General features: G+C 37.0%; 2 protein-coding genes across 11 annotated transcripts in view; one reads left to right on the plus strand and one right to left on the minus strand.

Annotated features, from left to right (window-relative positions):
- Positions 1 to 5970, plus strand: part of aak1b (AP2 associated kinase 1b) — a 64042-nt gene extending 58072 nt beyond the window's left edge. For 5 of the 10 annotated variants that reach the window (XM_067397585.1, XM_067397579.1, XM_067397580.1 and 2 more), the window contains one exon: positions 4208 to 5969. In XM_067397585.1, the coding sequence (XP_067253686.1) occupies positions 4208 to 4800 (593 nt within the window). In that variant the 3' untranslated portion in view covers positions 4801 to 5969. Of the gene's footprint in view, positions 1 to 3864; positions 3970 to 4207 lie in introns of all 10 variants that reach the window. The other 5 variants (XM_067397582.1, XM_067397581.1, XM_067397586.1 and 2 more) reach the window with 3 other exon arrangements.
- Positions 5971 to 14841: 8871 nt separating this feature from the next.
- The window catches only part of antxr1b (ANTXR cell adhesion molecule 1b), a 31067-nt gene continuing 26997 nt past the window's right edge, over positions 14842 to 18911 (minus strand). The window contains exon 18 of the mRNA XM_067397590.1: positions 14842 to 18563. Coding sequence (XP_067253691.1) covers positions 18114 to 18563 — 450 coding nt within the window. The 3' untranslated portion in view covers positions 14842 to 18113. The remainder of the gene's footprint in view (positions 18564 to 18911) is intronic.

The following is an 18911-nucleotide window of genomic DNA, read 5'->3' on the forward strand; positions in this document are numbered from 1 at the left end:
TCAGAGAAAAACAATATTTATGACCATGTTTATCCCCAGAGTTGGAACCTCATTGGTCTCTGTAGCAAACACCCTCAGCCCAGTGTTAGAACAGTGATGGGTTCATGTGCACCTTCTATTTTTGTGAAAACCAATAAACAAAGAAAGGGGTGTTAAATAAACATGTAAATGTGAATGTAAATTGTGCCGGTGTTAATTATTTGTTTGTTGAAACTGCACTTTTAGTTGTCAAGCTGATCATGCACAGCAGTCTTCTAAATGTGAATCACTATTGAATAATGATTATGCAATCACATATATGAATAAGAAATGCTGTGTTGTAATAATAAGAGAAAAAATATATTTTATATTTAGGATTATATTATACATTCAAAATATTGATGTTTAAGTATTTAAACAATATTTTAGGGATGAAAATGAAAAAAAAAAATTATTGAATTAACTCTTTCCCTGCCAGCATTTTTTTTTCCGCCAGCCACTGCTCATCATTTTTGATAATTTCACAAAAATTGAATGTCCCCCAGAATGTTTTGATGTATTAATATCTGAACATGCAATATATCAAAAGAAAGAAACAACAACAACAACAAAAAAAAAACTGTAATTCTAGCTTCATGCATTCCTTTTTTTTTTATCAACTTGAATATGGGTACAAAAAGCTGAGAAAATCACATTTTTTTAATCAAAGATTACAATGTGCATACGCAATTCTTTTATCGTTTGGTTCTGCTCCGTTTTTGCCTGTGTTTGGATTCAGATTCTCTACTCTTTCAGAAGATGTGTAGAAGCGCCCCCTACCACATAATGAAAACACAGAAAGCTGGAAAATTCTGTCAATGGTGGGGAAAGAGTTAAAAACTGTATTAACTATATTGGATGAATATTTGTGAAATGTGCCATACAAATGTACTTAAACATCATCCACAGTGATTTAAAAAACAGACATTTTAAACATTTTATATATATATATATAAAACATTTTATATATATATATATAAATTATTATTATTTTTTTTTTAGAAAGGCCAAACTTTTTTTTTTGTTTTTTGTTTTTTTTTTGTTTTTGTGATTCTCATTGGTGATATGCTGGCCTCTATTAGTTCATGTGAGACTGGAGTCATGTTGTGGGCATGGCAATCTCATAATATATTGAAGGTCTTGGGTGTTAAACAGTTTTCTTTTATTCTTATCACGTTACAACTTTTTGCCGGAGGTCTGGCTGACATAGCCGGCCGCATCTTCTCCAGGTAAGATTACCTCGTCAGTGTTGTTTTCTGTCTTTTTCTCACTCTTCCTCCTCTGTCATTCTCTGATTCACTTGTATGAGAAAATTGCACACAACATCTTCACAAAAAATCTTGAGGCGTAAAAAAGTAAATCATATTGGCCTCAACGTGAGACCTGAATGTGTGTTTATTGATTGGAAATCATGATAAGATGCCCATTTAATAGGATGGACAAGGATATTGCAAGCGTTTCGATGATAGAAATGGATTCCTGGCAGACACAGAAGGCCAGATGGCTCAACTTAATCATTTTTTAAGCCTGCAGAATCACAAAACAAGACAAAAGCATTGGCCTTTCTGCCTGCATTATGGTGCATCTTTCAAAACATCATTCAAGGGTGTCTGGTTACTTTCTGGTTTTATGAACTAGTTCTACTTGTTGCAGAAGCCTTGATCTGTGTGTATCCAAATCTGTACCAGTCTTAAAGGAACATTCCACTTTTTTTTTTAACCCGATCTCCGGGTTTGGCGGTACCACTTAGCATAGCTTAGCATAGTTCATTGAATCTGATTAGACCGTTAGCATCTCGCTCAAAAACGACCAAAGAGTTTTGATATTTTTCCTATTTAAAACTTTTCTGTAGTTACATCATGTACTAAGACCGATGGAAAATGAAAAGTTGCTATTTTCTAGGCTGATATGGCTAGGAATTATACTCTAATTCCAGCATGGAATTCCACCCATGGTACGGCAGCAAAGTTCCTTGATTATTATGCCGGAATGAGAGTATAGTAGTTACACAATGTAACTACAGTAACTACAATGTACTAATGAGAGTGTAGTTACACAATGTAACTACAGAAGAGTCAAGTTTTAAATAGGAAAAATATTAAAACTCTTTTGTCATTTTTGAGCGAGATGCTAACGGTCTAATCAGATTCAATGAACTATGCTAAGCTACGCTAAAAGTGGTACCGCCAGACCCGGAGGTCGGCTGAATGGATTCGAAAACGGTAAAACTCAACTGTTTAACTCTAGGGGAGTTTGAAAATGATCCTATTTACAAAAAAAGTGGAGTGTTCCTTTAAAACCTTTTTAAATATTAACCTTAGGTATGTTATTATTGTTTATTCATCTTTGTCATAAACCAACCATCATTCTATTTCAAGCATAGTTTTTACAAACAAGTGCAGCCAAACATGCCAGGATGCCTGTAGGTATTTTGCCTTTTAGGAGATTTTGTTTCATTCCATTAAAATCACATTGACTTGAAGCAGGGAGTTGATGAATAAATTAAGGCTTTGAAGCAAAAGCAGCCTAATTTGATTTGATATTGTGCTTCAGGCTGTGCATTTTCTGCTGGCATTCTATACACAAAACCAGCCTTCAAAGGCCTGATTATCTATACATTTGAAGAATTCGCAAGCAGTTTCTTTTGCTTCAATGTGCAAATGATCTGTTTTCTGATTGAGTAAACTCTTTGCATGTGAAATTAGTAACAAGTTGTTGAATACTGAATAGATGATAAATGTGTGTGGTTTTCATGTTGATGTTCTCATTGTTTGGACCTCTATAGAAGAATTTCTTTGAATGGGCTGGTGATTGAAAAAAATTCTTTTCAATGATTTCAACAATAATAGACTAAAAATGCTACAGTAAAAACCTGGTATTTGTTTAACCTTTAGTTCCTTTATATCAGGGGTGTCCAAACTCAGTCAATGTCCTGCAGATTTTAGCTCCAACTTGCCTCAACACACCTTCCTGCACATTTCTAGTCTGCCTAGTAAAACCTTGGCTGTGTCTGAAATTGCCTTCTATATCCTTATTCACTATTCCCTACATTAGTCTACTAATATAGTCCACTTGAAGGAGTGAATGAAAAGTGAATTAGCCTGGAAGGACTGCCGCTTTTTGTGTAGTTTGTGTTTAATAATCATTTGAAGCTCGGCAAACTGGCAGCTCCAGTAGTAATGAAAAGTTGATTGGTTTGTTGTTTTTGTTGAACTCTGAGCAGACTGCTTGCGTTGTGGCGGTTCATGTGACAATAACAAGAAAACGGACTTCATTTGCGTCAAAGGAAAGCATATTTACACTGTCTCAATTGTTCCCTATCCTCTATATAGTGCACTGTGCCATTCACTATATAGAAACTAGTAAATTTTTAACAAATGACTGATTTCAACCCCAGCTTCAGCGTCTGTTAATTGTGAGGAGGGGGCGGGACTTCAGATTCTAGAGAGCATTTGATTGGACAGAAGATTTGATGAGAAGCTGAAGTGCGGTGTGATGTCATGAAAATCCATGATACATTTTAGCGGAAGTGAGAGACTGTAGGTTTTGAATGCTTATAGTCCTAAATGCAAATTTTGTCATTGTTTTGGAACACACCAGCTTATTCATAAACGAAAGGCTAACATATTCATACTAAAAGCAAAAAAAACCCTAAATTTTGATTTCAGGGGGACTTTAAGGGTATGAGGGCGATTTCAGACATAGCCCTTGATTAGCTGGTTCAGGTGTGTTTAATTGGGGTTGGAGCTATACTCTGCAGGACAGTCGCACCCCAGGAGCAGGATTAGACACCCCTGCTCTATATGGTTAAAACCTATAATAGATCTAATGGGATATTTTTTTCAGTGAAAGAACAAGGAAAAGGAAATTATTCATCTTTATCATAAATCAACCGTCATTCTCTTTCGAAGTGTTTCACAAGCAAGCGCAGCCAAACTTGCCAGGATGGCTGTAGGTATTCATCTTTCAGGAGATTTTATAGTTTTTCATTCCTTTAAAATCACATTGATTTTAAAGCATATTTTTAAGAAATGAGTACAATTTGGTACCATATTTTTTTTAGTTAAGTTCTGGCAGCTACAGCTGCTGGTTTTTTTTTTTTTACTGTAAATTTCACTTTTTATATATAGTATAGAATAAAAGCATAAGTTCTTGCCTTTAATTGTTGTGCGCTTATTCTCTTTTGCAGATGATCTGCCTAATGTGAACGGCTACATTTCTGCATCGGGAGCCAGTAACATCCAGAGCTCAGAGGTTCCTGCAGAAGAAGAAGAGGTTCTGCACGCATGCAGTGGCTCAAAGCTTCTACTGCTGGACTCTAAACTCCTCAACCCTACTGCTCTCAAACTTTCGCCATCACCCTCTCCAGATGTTTTCTCAAATGCCCCATTCCCTGGATGTGGGCGAGACAGTAGGGACATCTTCACCAGCGCTCCATTTCCCCAAATTCAACGAGCCCATACGCAGCCTGACATCTTCCTCCAGGCGCCCTTCTGCAGAAAGAACGATCCACAACATCTTGTTAGGTGCTCGAATGGCAACGAGCCCATCCTGCCCCATCCACCAGTGCACAGTCAAATCCGGTTTCCCTATTGCGCAGAGGCTCCGATGCCCCAGCAGCCCATTGCCGCCCACCGCGTGGTCTCCAGCGTGGGCCAGCAGGCAGCCGTGAGCTCCGTCCCCGTCGGACCCCTTCACTCCTGGACAGTAGGTGTTCGAGCAGTGATGGACCCCTTCCTGGCAGCCCCATTCCAACCTCGGGGCCCCTTGGGAAAGCCTTAATGTTTGACAATGTTGCAATTGCCCTATCTTGCCGCTCCATTGCTGGTCGTACCTCAGCCCCCGTGACGCCTCATATGGTATTTTCACAGCACTTTAGCTCAGCTTCATGCATCATCGCACCACCAGACATGTAGAGAGCGATTTCAACTTTTGATCATGATATAGAGGTCTATAATCCACATGTATTCATCCATTTCTTTTTTTTGACACTTTGTAACGGTTTATACAAGCATTTTTATATCATTTGTAGTAAATTATTTCTTACTTTTACATTGAGTCCAGTACTAAAAGGACGTGAGATGTGAAAATGAAGGAAGTTTAAGGTGTGGTCACATTAGCGAAATGTAGACACAATTTTGCAGGCAAAAAAGTTCCATTGTCAGTAGTATAGCAATGTGTGAAGCACTGCTTAAATAGAAGTCTCTTGAAAACCAAGAAACTGTCTGGTGGTTGGCGCTGCAGATTTGCGTGACTAACTTTAACAAAAGCAAAATCTGCATGGGGGACTTTTTCACCTTCACGCAAAACTCTCAATCGCACGGATTCCTATTGAAATCACTGGAATTGGCCTGTGAAATTTTGCAATGCAATGTTAAATGTGACTTCACCTTTGCTCTCTGTTTGCTAGTATTTTTGTATAAGGGAGCAGCTGATGAGACTATTCAAAGGTTTTAAGCTTTTTTTTTTTAGTACTAACTACCTTTTTGAGTCTCAAAGTGGGCTGAATATCCAGAACCTTGTGACAGAATTGTGTTGAGGCCTTATATAGGTAAAAATGGTTGAAGAATGATGTTTGATTGCTGATATTGTGCTTTTCTTGAACCTTAAGGTACTGTAGACGTTTCTAAGCAGGGCTGGAATGTAAGTAACTGACGGTCACATCCACACCATTTGGTGTGGTGAAAACATTGAAGCACTTTTACAATCTGTAGTCGTGGATATACTAGTTTTGCTTTATAACAATCTGCTGTATATTCACTGTGTATTCCTTACATGATAAAGACTTTGTTAAAATGTCTAGTCTTTGACTGTTCCTTCATAACTGAATATTTATCGTCATTTGAACACCTGCAGGACTTAAAGCCTGAAACGTTGACTTTGCCTGTTTATTGCTGCTGTCTTTTGATCAGCAAATCAAAAGCTTCACATCTATCAAAAATTCATCCTTTATTGGACACACACTCACACACATATATACATCGGTTTTTGATGTGAAGAACTTATGAAGTTCTTGTGCTCTTCAAAAGCAGTGCAATCTGCCAACAGTCTCTAGCTGGAATCAGCGAATAGCAGCATATTGGTTATTTCAATACCTCGGTGCTGCTTCATGGCTCACTGTCATTTCTGGATAAAACTCTTTGTCCTGTAATTCATCAATGAAAGATAAATCATAACCGAACAAAACCAACCATCGTTGAAATCTCGTAACGAAACAAAACCGACTGTCTTTGAAATCTCGTAAAAGAATAAAGGGGGAAAAAAACCACTTGCACTGCAAAACCTGCCGTCATTGAGATCTTGTAACCCAGCAAAACTGACCGTCATTGAGGTCTTGTAACCCAGCAAAACTGACCGTCATTAAGGTCTTGTAACCCAGCAAAACTGACCGTCATTAAGGTCTTGTAACCCAGCAAAACTGACCGTCATTGAAATCTCTTAACAGAACAAAACTGACCGTCATTGAAATCTCGTAACCGAACAAAACCGACTGTCTTTGAAATCTTGTAAAAGAATAAAGGGGAAAAAAACAACTGACACTGCAAAACCTACCGTCACTGAGATCTTGTAACCCAGCAAAACTGACCGTCATTGAAATCTCGTAACCGAACAAAACCGACTGTCATTGAAATCTTGTAACCGAACAAAACCGACTGTCTTTGAAATCTTGTAAAAGAATAAAGGTGAAAAAAACAACTGACACTGCAAAACCTACCGTCACTGAGATCTTGTAACCCAGCAAAACTGACCGTCATTGAAATCTCATAACCGAACAAAACCAACTGTCTTTGAAATCTCATAAAAGAACAAAGGAACAAAACCAACCATCTTTGAAGTCTCATAACAGATGCTCATCTGAGGATCAACATCAAGAGCCAAGTCTATCAAAAATTCATTAATGGATTTTTTCTGGAGAATGTTGAAAAATGTTTTGCTTCACCCGAGGTGAAAGTACCAGCAGCTTTTTTTAATTAATCCATACTTGGAAAGGTGCAATAAATGCATTCTCAAGTGTCTGATAGAAAGTTAATTTACCTTTCATTGATGAATTACAGGACAAAGTTTTATCCAGAAATGACACTGAGCCATGAAGCAGCAGGTATTGAAATAACAGCCAGTATGCTGCTATTGGCCGGTTCCAGCTAGAGACTGTTGGCAGAGTTCTTCACATCTTTTGAAGTTTCTTGAAGGGATTTCAAGGACAGAACCACAGCATAAGCCACCTACAGATTGATTTCATATACTAACCTTCACCTTTAATCAATCACTTTATTCTGTCCTTAGAAAACACCATAAGAAATAGAATAATCAAAAACACATTTGCTTTTAATGCTAAGATCTTTTAACACCTACTCTAATACATTTCAAGGCAGAACGGCCACGTATTCTCCGTTTTATATAAATCCACCAGTTTCCAATATATTTTTCTCCATGTGTCTGTAAGAGTTGAGGGCAAGTTACACGACGTGTACTAAAACCGGTACCTACAATGCCATTTTGGTGGCCTGAAAACACAAACTTTTGAAAATAGGTTTCAAAGTGCAAGTTTTTGAAAGCAATTTATCATCTCTGTGTAAACTACAAAAACAAAGTTGTGAAAATGGTGACGTCATACGGATGTGTAGTACACATTCAATCTATAGGCGTGTGGTCTTTCTTTACAAAGTGACATCGCGAACTACTGATCTGACAGCATAATACAGTGAACCGTGTGAAAGGGGATCATTTTGACAATGTCGTCTGTTTGTGAAAATACAGCAAAGGAGAAACTTTTCCATTTTTAGTACATCCTTGACATGTAAACATACCCAAAAATCTAAGACAAGAATCCCTTTGTTTTATTCTCTTCTGTAGATTCAGAGAAGTATCTTCAGTTTCAAGTGGCACTGCATTGCATCAAACAAGAGTTTTCATAAGCTTAGTTTAAGCCTTTTTAAACCAAATGAAACATTCATTTGTAATGACTTCCCTTGACCTGTGTGTTTAGGTTTTATTTGATTTCTTCTTTTCATTCATTATGTACATTTAGCATTCAAAAAGAAATCAAATTCCTTTGTTTCTCATCTCTTGTGTGACACACAACACTTTTTAATAGTTTCCCAGTTCGTTTTGTGGCCAATTGTCCTTGTGAATGTTTGCACATTTGAGCAACACAAGCAGAGTGGAATTTTCCACCCGCACTCGCATTTCAAATCCAGCCGTGCTTTGTCTCCTGCTCTATGTAGCTCTGAGTATCATGGTCTAAAGACAAAAATTTAAAGGTCACAGCAATTTATTATAGTCATGATCCTGCAATAAACAAGCATTAATCATCATTAGTACTCCCTCTGTTAATAATAACAATCAATACATTAAAAAAACCCTGTTTACAAGCTTACAAACCTAGATTTTATCATTTTCAACAAGATGTTAGAGTGTTTGGTTGTTTGCCAGGACGTTGCACACATTGATATTTTAGTATTATTTATATACTCTGTATTTATTCATATTTTAATTTTATTTTTAGCCTGTTTTAGAAATTGTGTGCTTTTGTTAATTTTATTCGTATTTCTTTAAATATTAAATCTTTATTAAATTAAATATTTCTATTTAACTTTAATTTATTTCTATTTGTTTTAGTACTTATAAATTATTTCAATTTAATGTGCATCATTTCAGTGTTTCATTTTTTTTTTAAGTTAAGTTTTAATGTAATAATTAGTTTATTGTATTAGTTTTATAAAAAAAAAGATTTCTTTCATTTCTTTAACAGTAACAACATTGGATAGTTGGAGTGTTTTTCCAGATGATGCTGAGGTTGGTTTTAGCCTGTTTGTTTAATGTTCTGAGTGGTTTTAGCATTTCGCTAAGGTGTCCTGAGTAGTTTTTTGAGTGGTGTTATACAATTGCTAAGGCATTAGTGGTTTTAGCATGTTGCTGTGTATTTGCTAAGGTGTTCGAGTGATTTTTAGCATGTGTCTGAGGTGTTCTGGTTTTATCATGTTGCTATGCTAGATATAATTCAATGCAACTCTGTAAAAGTTTAGCCTGTTTTATAGTCCAGTGTGAAAATCCAAGTCCAATAATAAGAAAGGTTCATTTTTTCATTCAGGGCCTATCACTTGCCATCGCCAAATGAGTAAAAATTGTCATTGGTGAAAAGACGCTCGGGACAGTTGACGGCAGGTTGACGGGCCAGTGCGGCATCGTCACGAAATTTTAAAGTCCCCAGTTTTTTATTTTGACTTTTAGTATGAATATGTTAGCCTTACTATTATCTATAAGCTCCAATACAATGAAAAAAATATTTTCTGTCCAATCAAATGCTCTTTAGAATCTGAAACGTCCCGCCCCCTACATTATAAATAGACGCTGAAGCTGCTGCTAAAATCGCTCACTTGTTCACACATTTAATATTTTCTACATGGTGAATGGCACACAGTGCACTATATAGGGGATAGGGACCAATTCAGACAGTGTAAATATGCTTTCTATTGGGGTGAATGATGCGCAACGTTTTGCTACGGTTTCCGGGTTGAACGTCATGTTTCCTGGAAACGGTGTGCAATGGGGTTTGAGATACGTTTTCTCTTGTTTGGTGGGTGTGTCAAAAATGTCAGCCCAATCAGCAGCAACATGTATATAAACCACGTGGTATTAAATTTACACCTGGTCACGTCATGCATTTTCTCTGATCGGATAGCTATCTGGTTTATAAAAAGGATTGCATTTACACTTGGCCACAAAAATGTGTCTCCGCAAAACGGATATAAATCCAATCTTCAATTCCCGCGCTATATGCAGATTTCAAAGTGTTCACGTCACCGAAAGCAACAAATATGAGCTGCATTTTATTGATCCTCGGCTAATTTCAAAATCAAAGACCGCAATAGGAGAGAGCGTGGCAACAGCAGTAGTAAGATCATTTAGTCTCATTACTTTTAATGAAGATGATTTTGTTTTGAGCGCCTGCGACTTACTTTCAGTTAGATTTGCAGCGGTTCGCGCGTTGTTGCTGAATAGATACTGCGTGCTGCATAGCTGTCATTTCTGACTATAACATGTTATTTAGCCTATAACACGCGCTCACACATTTATTTTTTAGTATTTTTGGGAGGAGTTAAATTTACATACAGTTGTATGTATGTAAGTATGTGAACCACTTGCAGAATCTGTGACAAATTTTAGATCATACAAAATGCATGTTATTTTTTGTTTAGTACTGTCCTGAGTAAGATATTTTACATAAAAGATGTTTACACATATTCCACAAGAAATAAAAAAGCTGAATTTATTCAAATTCAAAAGTATGTGAACCATTGGTTCTTAATACTGTGTGTTGTTTCCTGATGATCTACGACTGTTTTTACGTTTTGTGATGGTTGTTCATGAGTCTATTGTTTGTCCTGAGCAGTTAAACTGAGCTCTGTTCTTCAGAAAAATCCTCCAGCTCCTGCAGATTCATCAGTTTTTAAGCATTTTTTTTTTTGCATATTTGAACCTTTTCCAGCAGTGACTGTAGGATTTTGAGATCTGTGTTTTCATACTGAGGACAACTGAGACTCAAACTCAACTATTAAAAAAGGTTCAAACATTCACTGATGCTCCAGAAGGAAACACGATGCATTAAGAGCCGGGGGGTGAAAACTTTTGAACAGGATGACGATGTCCAAATAAATCTTATTTTATTTAAATATAATTGCTTTTCATTTAGTACTGCCCTCCGGAAGCAACAGAAGATATTTGCATGTTTCACGGAAGAAAGATTAAATACAATTTACCTTGATATTCAGATTCTCAAGTTTTCAATTTTCATCTAAAATTGCTGGTAAAATTGGCTGGTAAATTTTCTCAAGTCACCAGCAATTGCCAGGTGTGGCAAAAGGTTATAGTTTTAGGCTGTTTTCAATGCAATCCTATGTTGTCATCAGTTAAAAAAAAAAAAAAAAAAAAAAGTGGGGAAGCTGAAAACAGCTCAATGAGAATCCTTTTATTCTGTTGTTGTGGCTGATGTGAGAAGTAATACAAACCTCTTGAAATGTTTACGGCCTTTTCAGTCTTCGTGTGACCAGGAATCAAATACAGCTGTTAGAACCAGAGCAACCGTGAAGTCATATTGACAGGTCATTCTGCCACACTTCAGCATGCGATTAAATCCTTTTTCCTCCTCTTAGGTATTTACTACGCCTGGCTCTTGAGAGCCGAGAGCTGATGTCATTAGCCACAGGACTGTGGGTCTGTCTGCCACTGAGACAGTTCTCACATAAAAAAAAAATCAACAAACAGGGCTGCAAAGCCTTTGCGACAGGGACAAAAGGTATTCACAGAGCCAGAAACCACTGCCACGTTGCTTGAATGCTTCATCAAAGTCTATTTATCTTAAAAAGTAGTGCACTTGCAGATGCCTGCTAATGCAATTCTTGCATTTTAAAAACATATTTACTGGGAGGAGAATTCTCAGTGCTTTAAAATCACCATGAAACTGCATGTGTAACCCAATTTACTTCTGTATTATGACACCTTGAAACAGGAAATGCAATGAAAAGAAGCAGAAATGGAACCAGAATGAAGTGAATGTGATTTTTCGTGGCCCCTTTTAAAGGACGCTTTGGACCAGAGCAGCGCATCTCCACATTTTCAGTATTAATGCTGCTTTTTTTGGTAATTGTTTCATTTACTCATGAGGGTGAGTAAATGATGACTGATTTTTTTTTTTTTTTTTTTTTTTTTTTTTACTTTAAATGCATCTCTGTCAAACAACGTAACAAAAAAAGACATTTGAAATTAAACAATGATAATGATGTTTTACTCATGAATATCATTGATCCATTCTTAGCACATCTGTTTGGAAAGCATCAAAATATACAAAATAAAAAATAAACATTCAGCCAGATTGTGACATTGAAATGCTGATTTTCCTAATCTGTTGTTAAATATTTGTAATTATTGCTATAATCTTTGTAACAATAACATTAAATTAAATTGCAGAAGCAGCTTAAAATAATAAGCAGCCCAAATAGCTATTTGGCTTCAGCTTAAAGGTGGCCTAGAATCAGAATTTGAATTTTCCTCGGCATAGTTGAATAACAAGAGTTCAGTACATGGAAAAGACATATATTGAGTTTCAAACCCCATTGCTTCCTCCTTCTTATGTAAATCTCATTTGTTTAAAAGACTTCCGGAAAACACTCGGATCTCAACGTAACACCGACTGTTACGTAACAGTCTGGATCATTAATATGTATGACCCCAATATTTGCATATGCCAGCCCATTCGACGCATTAGACAAGGAAAGGCAGTAGTAACGGCTGGATCTGTGCACAGACTAGGTAAGCAAGCAAGAACAACAGTGAAAAATGGCAGATGGAGCAATAATAACTGACATGATCCATGATAACATGATATTTTTAGTGATATTTGTAAATTGTCTTTCTAAATGTTTCATTAGCATGTTGCTAATGTACTGTTAAATGTGGTTAAAGTTACCATCGTTTCTTATTGTATTCACGGACACGAGAGAGCCGTCGTTATTTTCATTATTAAACACTTGCAGTCTGTATAATTCATAAACACAACTTCATTCTTTATAAATCTCTCCAACAGTGTAGCATTAGCCATTAGCCACAGAGCATATAGCCTCAAACTAACACAGAATCAAACGTAACCATCTAAATAAATACTTTACTCACATAATTCGAAGCATGCATACAGTATACATGACGAACATCTTGTAAAGATCCATTAGAGGGTTATATTAGCTGTGTGAACTGTGTTTATGCGATGTATATATAGTTAAGAGCTCGTGTGGCAGAGGAAGCGCATCTCTTAAAGGGGCAGTGCTGAAAAAATCAGTGCATAGTTAATGATGCCCCAAAAAATCTATGGGGTATTTTGAGCTGAAACTTCACAGACAAATTCAGGGGACACCTTAGACTTATATTACATCTTGTAAAAAAACAATCTAGGGCACCTTTAAGTGAACTAAATGCTCGTTTCAGAGAAACAAAATTACATTTTGAAGAACGATTGTGAACAAAGATTTATTTTCATTTGAATAACTTACACTGATCATGTGCAATTAGACCAGGAACCCAAGGGTTAATTTAAATTTCATGTTGATTATGGACTTGTAGGGCCTTCAAAAGGACCTTGAGTTTGGTGAATTACAAATACCAATGCTACATAATATATCTGAGTGGCTGGTCTCAAAAGAGGGATATGAATTAACTTATAATTTCTTTGTAGGAACACTCTAGAAGTAACATTCAAATGTAAATCCATATTCCATTAGTGTGCTGCTAATCAGTACAAAGGATGAGTTGATCACTGTTCACAAAGCCATTCAGCACCAGTTCTGTAAATTTGCATATGAAGGTAAGCCGAGACTGGCCATCGAGAGCACTGGGAGAATTTGGCCCATTGCCTTTTTCTTTTCTTTTTAAGAAATATTATTGCCTGCCCAATGTACTGAATTGATCATTTCTGAATTCAGCAATACATAATAAATCGATAATAAATCATGAATCTGATAGTGTTGACTGTGGCAACACTGCCATTCGGCTTACTCTATCCATCTGTAAATAGGCTACTGTCTACGTAGTCGTTGGTAACTTAGCTAAGGATTAAACTGCTAGCAAATGTTAGCAGTAGCATATTACTATCATCAGTCAAATACTATATGTTAAAGGACATTATTATCTATTGTAAATTACATGAGTAATTTGGGAGCTAGGGCAAACAAAAACACAAAAATATGAGTCATAATAATGCAATAACATATTTGGATTTTTCTATAAAAATATTGTCATTATGTAGTTATTGTACTAATTTTGACATTTAGGCAATATAGAATTTTTAGGGGCCAAGCACCGAAGGTGCATATGGGACTATTGTATCCGCTGGCATTCCTATTATTCTTCTTCCATTTCCACTCTGAAAGTCTATGGCAGCCCATAGGACCGCTTGTGGGAAAGTTATGAAATTTGGCACACAGAAAGGACAGTCTGAACTGTCACCAGAGCAAATATGGAGACTCTAACTCAATCCCTCTAGCTCCACCTACTGTCCAAAGTTGCACTTTTGAACTGTGAGGGCTAGAAACTAAATTCTAGGAAAATATCTATAAAATGGAACTGGCATTGCATCAGTTAAGCTTTTTTCCTAAGTTGAATATGGAAGGCGGTCTGGCGGAAGCTAGATATTTTACTTCATAACTTGTTAAATGTGGATTTTTTTTTTACACAAACGCATTGCTTTGTTTCAGAAGGCCTTTATTAACCCCCCGGAGCTGTTTGGAATAGGTTTATGATGGATGGAAGTGGATGGAAGCACTTTCTTCAGCTCGTACTTGTGGGTCCCAGTCACTGCCATTATAAAGCTCGGATGTGTCAGGATATTTATTAATATAACTCCAATTGTGTTCATCAGGCTTGACGGTTAGTATAGCTTGGGGTAATTTTCATTTGAAAGTGAACTAATCCTTTAAGTCATTTTAAGATAAAACAACAACGGTAGATTCTAATGTATTTAAAATTGAACTAAAATAAATTAAGATTATGTGCAAACAAATTACAATGAGGTGGTTTTAGCAACAAGGTGCATACAGTTCTCTTCATCATAGACCACCCGGTGAGGAAGTGACAGATAAGAGAAAAATGTTTCCTTTATCAACAGTATGGATGGTCATAATTGTTATACTCAACAAAAGCCATTCAAAACAAACTATTTTGCTGAAATTCTTATTAGCCTATATAAATTATGCTGACCCAAATGTAAGACGCAGAATAACAAGAATTACAAATTCCAACATTTAATTAAAGCGTGTAAAAAACATGCTCTTCGTTTACAAATAATTGCCTGACACACACTGAACATCTGCAACTGCTCAAGCACAAACTTTCAACCCAGCATGAGAAAAACAGAATAGTTCAAACTGCAAAAATCTAATGCTGCCATATGCTTGAATGAATAGTTTGCAAAATTATTACAAATTCTGTGATCATTTACTCACTATCATGCTGTTTCATAGTTGTATGATTTTCTTTTACAGAATATACTGGGAAATATATGAAATTTATGGAAAAGAGTATCCCGGACATCCTCCATTTGTATTCTTCAGAAGAAAGCGAGTCAAATGAGTTTGGAGTGACGTGAGGGTGAGTAAATGGTGACAGAATTATCACTTTTCTTTGAACTATCCCTTTAAATGCACCACTGGCAAACAACAGAACAAAAGAGGACATTTTAAATTAAAGATCATAAAGCACCTCATGAATATTGATATATTCTTAGCACAGCTGTTTGGAAAGCATCCATATATACACAATAAAAGCCTGCATTGTTCCTCAAACATTCAAACAGATCATAACACTGAAATGTCAACCGCTTTCATTTTTCGGGTCAGTGTAACAATTTCCTTTGGAATAGAGCTGTTCTTCATGATGTCAATTTGTAGGCTAACCTGGAAGGATAGTGGGTTCTAATGGGTTCTAAGAGTAGCTGTTTTCAATTTAAGAGTAAAATTTAGCCTGTGGTTAACTTGAAGAAACTTTCCTATGTTAAATAAGGACTACATTGGTTGTCCAATTCTTTAACAATAACATAAACTCATATCTTTGTGGTAGATGTATGTAGAAACTTAAAGGGTTAGTTCACCCAAAAATGAAAATTCTGTCATTAATTACTCACCCTCATGTCGCTCCAATGCCGTAAGACCTTTGTTTATCTTCAGAACACAAATTAAATTATGTCAGAACATCGACTCATTATTGGCAACAGCACACGTATGCGTTGTGGTGCTCACGTAAACAACGTCGGCCAATATGGAGCCAGCGTTCTGACGTAGAACACGGAAGTGCTGCACTGTGTTTACTATGTCAACTGCTTAAGAGACTGACATGGAAGAGAAGAAATTGTTAAATGAAATCGTTATTTTTGTTTGTTTTTTGCACACAAATACCCCCTTTCCACCAGAACGAACCGGGTGCTAGTTCAGAGCTAGTGCTAGTGCCAGTTCGGAGTTGGTTCAACTGGTTTGCCTTTCCACAGGCTAAAGAGCCAGCACAGAGCCAGGTCGTACGTCCCTATATACGTCTCATATTTCACAGCAAAGCTAGCGCTGCAATGCTAAACACAAACACACCAAGCTTGTTCGAGATGCATCGGCTTCCCGCAGAGCGATCGGTGCATGACATCAAAGAACCGCGAGAATGATCCAAAAGTACAAGGAGTCGTATGCTCTACAAACGTTCCCGCGGATCCGCGGCACTCCGATGTCACCCGCCGAATCGGTCCGCGTTGTTCCGATGCATCTCGAACAAGCCTTCCATCAACAATCGCGGATGTTTCACTACTGTTGATGTTCATGGCTTTGCGAACCTACAATGCTCGCCGTCATTTGTATATAGACGGAGATTACGATCGAGCTCCTATTAGCTCGATTAGCATTTCAAAAATGGCGGTCACAAGTTTCTTGTTGGTCAGGGTATCCCCGCCCCCAGTATTTCTGTGATTGTGTTCATCAGAAAGAAGAAAGTCATATACACCTAGGATGGCTAGAGGGTGAGTAAAGCTTGGGGTAATTTTGAGGTTGAACCACTGTAGTCACGTGGACTGTTTTAATAATGTCTTTACTACCTTTCTGAGCCTTGAAAATGGGAATAATGTTGCAGTCTATCGGAGGCCAGATAACCCACGGATTTCATCAAAAATATGTTAATTTGTGTTCCAAAGATGAACAAAAGTCTTACGGGTTTGGAGCGACATGAGGGAGAGTACTTAATGACAGAATTTTAATTTTTGGGTGAACTAACACATTTTAAGGTAAGACACCACAGGTGAATAGGGTAAAACTGTTTAACTAACAGATATCAGCACACTTCCCCATTTGATTTATCACAGTACAATAAGAGAATTGTTTGTATTACAAATAAGCTACTATCTAATTAATTATGCACTTATTTGCATACATTTTCAGAACAGAAATCTGAGCATTAGATTTAAAAATTCAAAATTCAAAACTTGTTTTGTTTAGTTGACATATTAATGGCTTTTACTGAGGGTATTTTAGAAATAATTTTTTATCAGAAAAACTGTCAACAGCCAGAAAAAAATACATTTTCACCGTGTTTTTAGCAATAAAATGTCATATAAATCAGACCAATGATATAGGATCTGTAAAAACCTTCAGCATATAGATTGGAATAAAAAAAAAGTTTGGTAAGTAAAAATACCCCAACATCTCAAAATTGACATGAGACATGACTGTGTGATTTATCTTGTAGAATGTGAAAAGTCTCTTCAAATATTGTTAACACAGATCATATTTTACTTGAATCCAAAACTGCTTTTCTGAACTTCCATTGGAAATTCCTTGGGGAATTTATGGCTCCAACATGTTAATTTTTGTCTGGTTCAGTTTTTGTCAATGTTCCCTTCTATTTTTGAAGTCACTTGAATATTTTATCCTGCAGATGTTTTCCTGTCCTATTCAAAGGGCATCAAGGCTGAACATGATCTCTCAAGTACAACAGGATCTGTAATACTGATGCTTCTCTTTCGACCTTTTCTAATGTATCTGCAAAGCTATTTAAGATGCTAATAATGATACAATGTGAATAATTTACAGAATCATTTTTACTAGCAAATAAGACAGTAAGCATTAGAATATGGCTACTTTTTACCAAAGAATAATTGTCAACAGACTGCCGAATTGTCAACACATTAGTCTTCAGTTATGTAATGGTCTATCATCAGTTTTTCTGTTTTTTCAAATATTTATAATTTGTATCCAATTTGCTTCGTCAGATTCTCTTTCTGGTCTTTTTGTTCTGATTCTCTTTGGCGTTCTGTTAATTTGAAACAAAACAGTTCATAACAAAGGAAATGGCAAGGTGATACTGAAAGTCAACAAACCTAGAACTACTTCATAGATGTGCAGTTTTAGAAAATTAACACCTTCGAATGTTTGTCAACCAATCAGAATGAAGTGTGCAATACAGTCACTGCCATCTGTACAGCCATTGCCATTTGTAAAAATCATGCCTGGAAAATGTAGGTCTTAATTTTTGCACCAGCATAACCAGCAGTTTTTCTTGTGCAAATCTCTTAGATCTACTCAGTCCTGGTAGAACTGCGGTTCTTCAGGGCCTGGGCGCGGAGGTGGACGAGAAGGAGGCGGGGCTCGTCCTGGTGGCGCTGCCTGAGGGGGCGGAGGCATGGTGCTGGTTGATGAGGGTGGTAGGAAGCTTGTTGGTGGTGGTGGTGGTGTGGGAGGAGAAGGAGGCAGAGTCACATTGATGCTCAGACAGGTAGGAGGAAGAGCTCTGGTTGGAGGTGGTGTGTAAGGGGGAGGAGTTATGGATGTTGGGGGCGGGGTTGATGGCAAAGGGGGCAGGGTAGAGGTTGGAGAGTGGGCGGACCAGCGTGGGGTGGGCGGCAGGGTGCCCTGTGGGACAGGAGGGCATCTGCTATGGGGGAGGCTGTAGATGTGGTTCGAGGGGTTGTTGTAAAGCGGGTATCGAGGAGGTGGGCAGGATTTCACACGGGTAAATTTCATACAGCGACCCTAGAGAGTAAAAAATGTAAAATTCATTTATAAAAGCTTTTATATAATTTTATACTTGGGTGTGTGTTTGTGTTTTTTTTTTTTTTTTTTTTTTTTTAAAGAAATTAATACTTTGACTCCAGGAGGACACATTAAATTATGGAAGCTTGTTTCCTCCATGGAATAAAACAATTTAAAAGATAACAATTTGGACTTTTTTTCTTTCCATTGCGAGTTTAGATTTTGCAATTCTGATTTGCAATTGCGATTTATAAAGTCCAATTCAGAGGGGAAAAAAATTGTTTATATCTCACAATTCCAACTTTATAAATCGCAATTGACCGTTTGCAAAGACCTGCCCCCTTTAGT

This window comes from Chanodichthys erythropterus, chromosome 10 (genome assembly GCF_024489055.1).
Source record: "Chanodichthys erythropterus isolate Z2021 chromosome 10, ASM2448905v1, whole genome shotgun sequence".
Classification (NCBI taxonomy): domain Eukaryota; kingdom Metazoa; phylum Chordata; class Actinopteri; order Cypriniformes; family Xenocyprididae; genus Chanodichthys; species Chanodichthys erythropterus.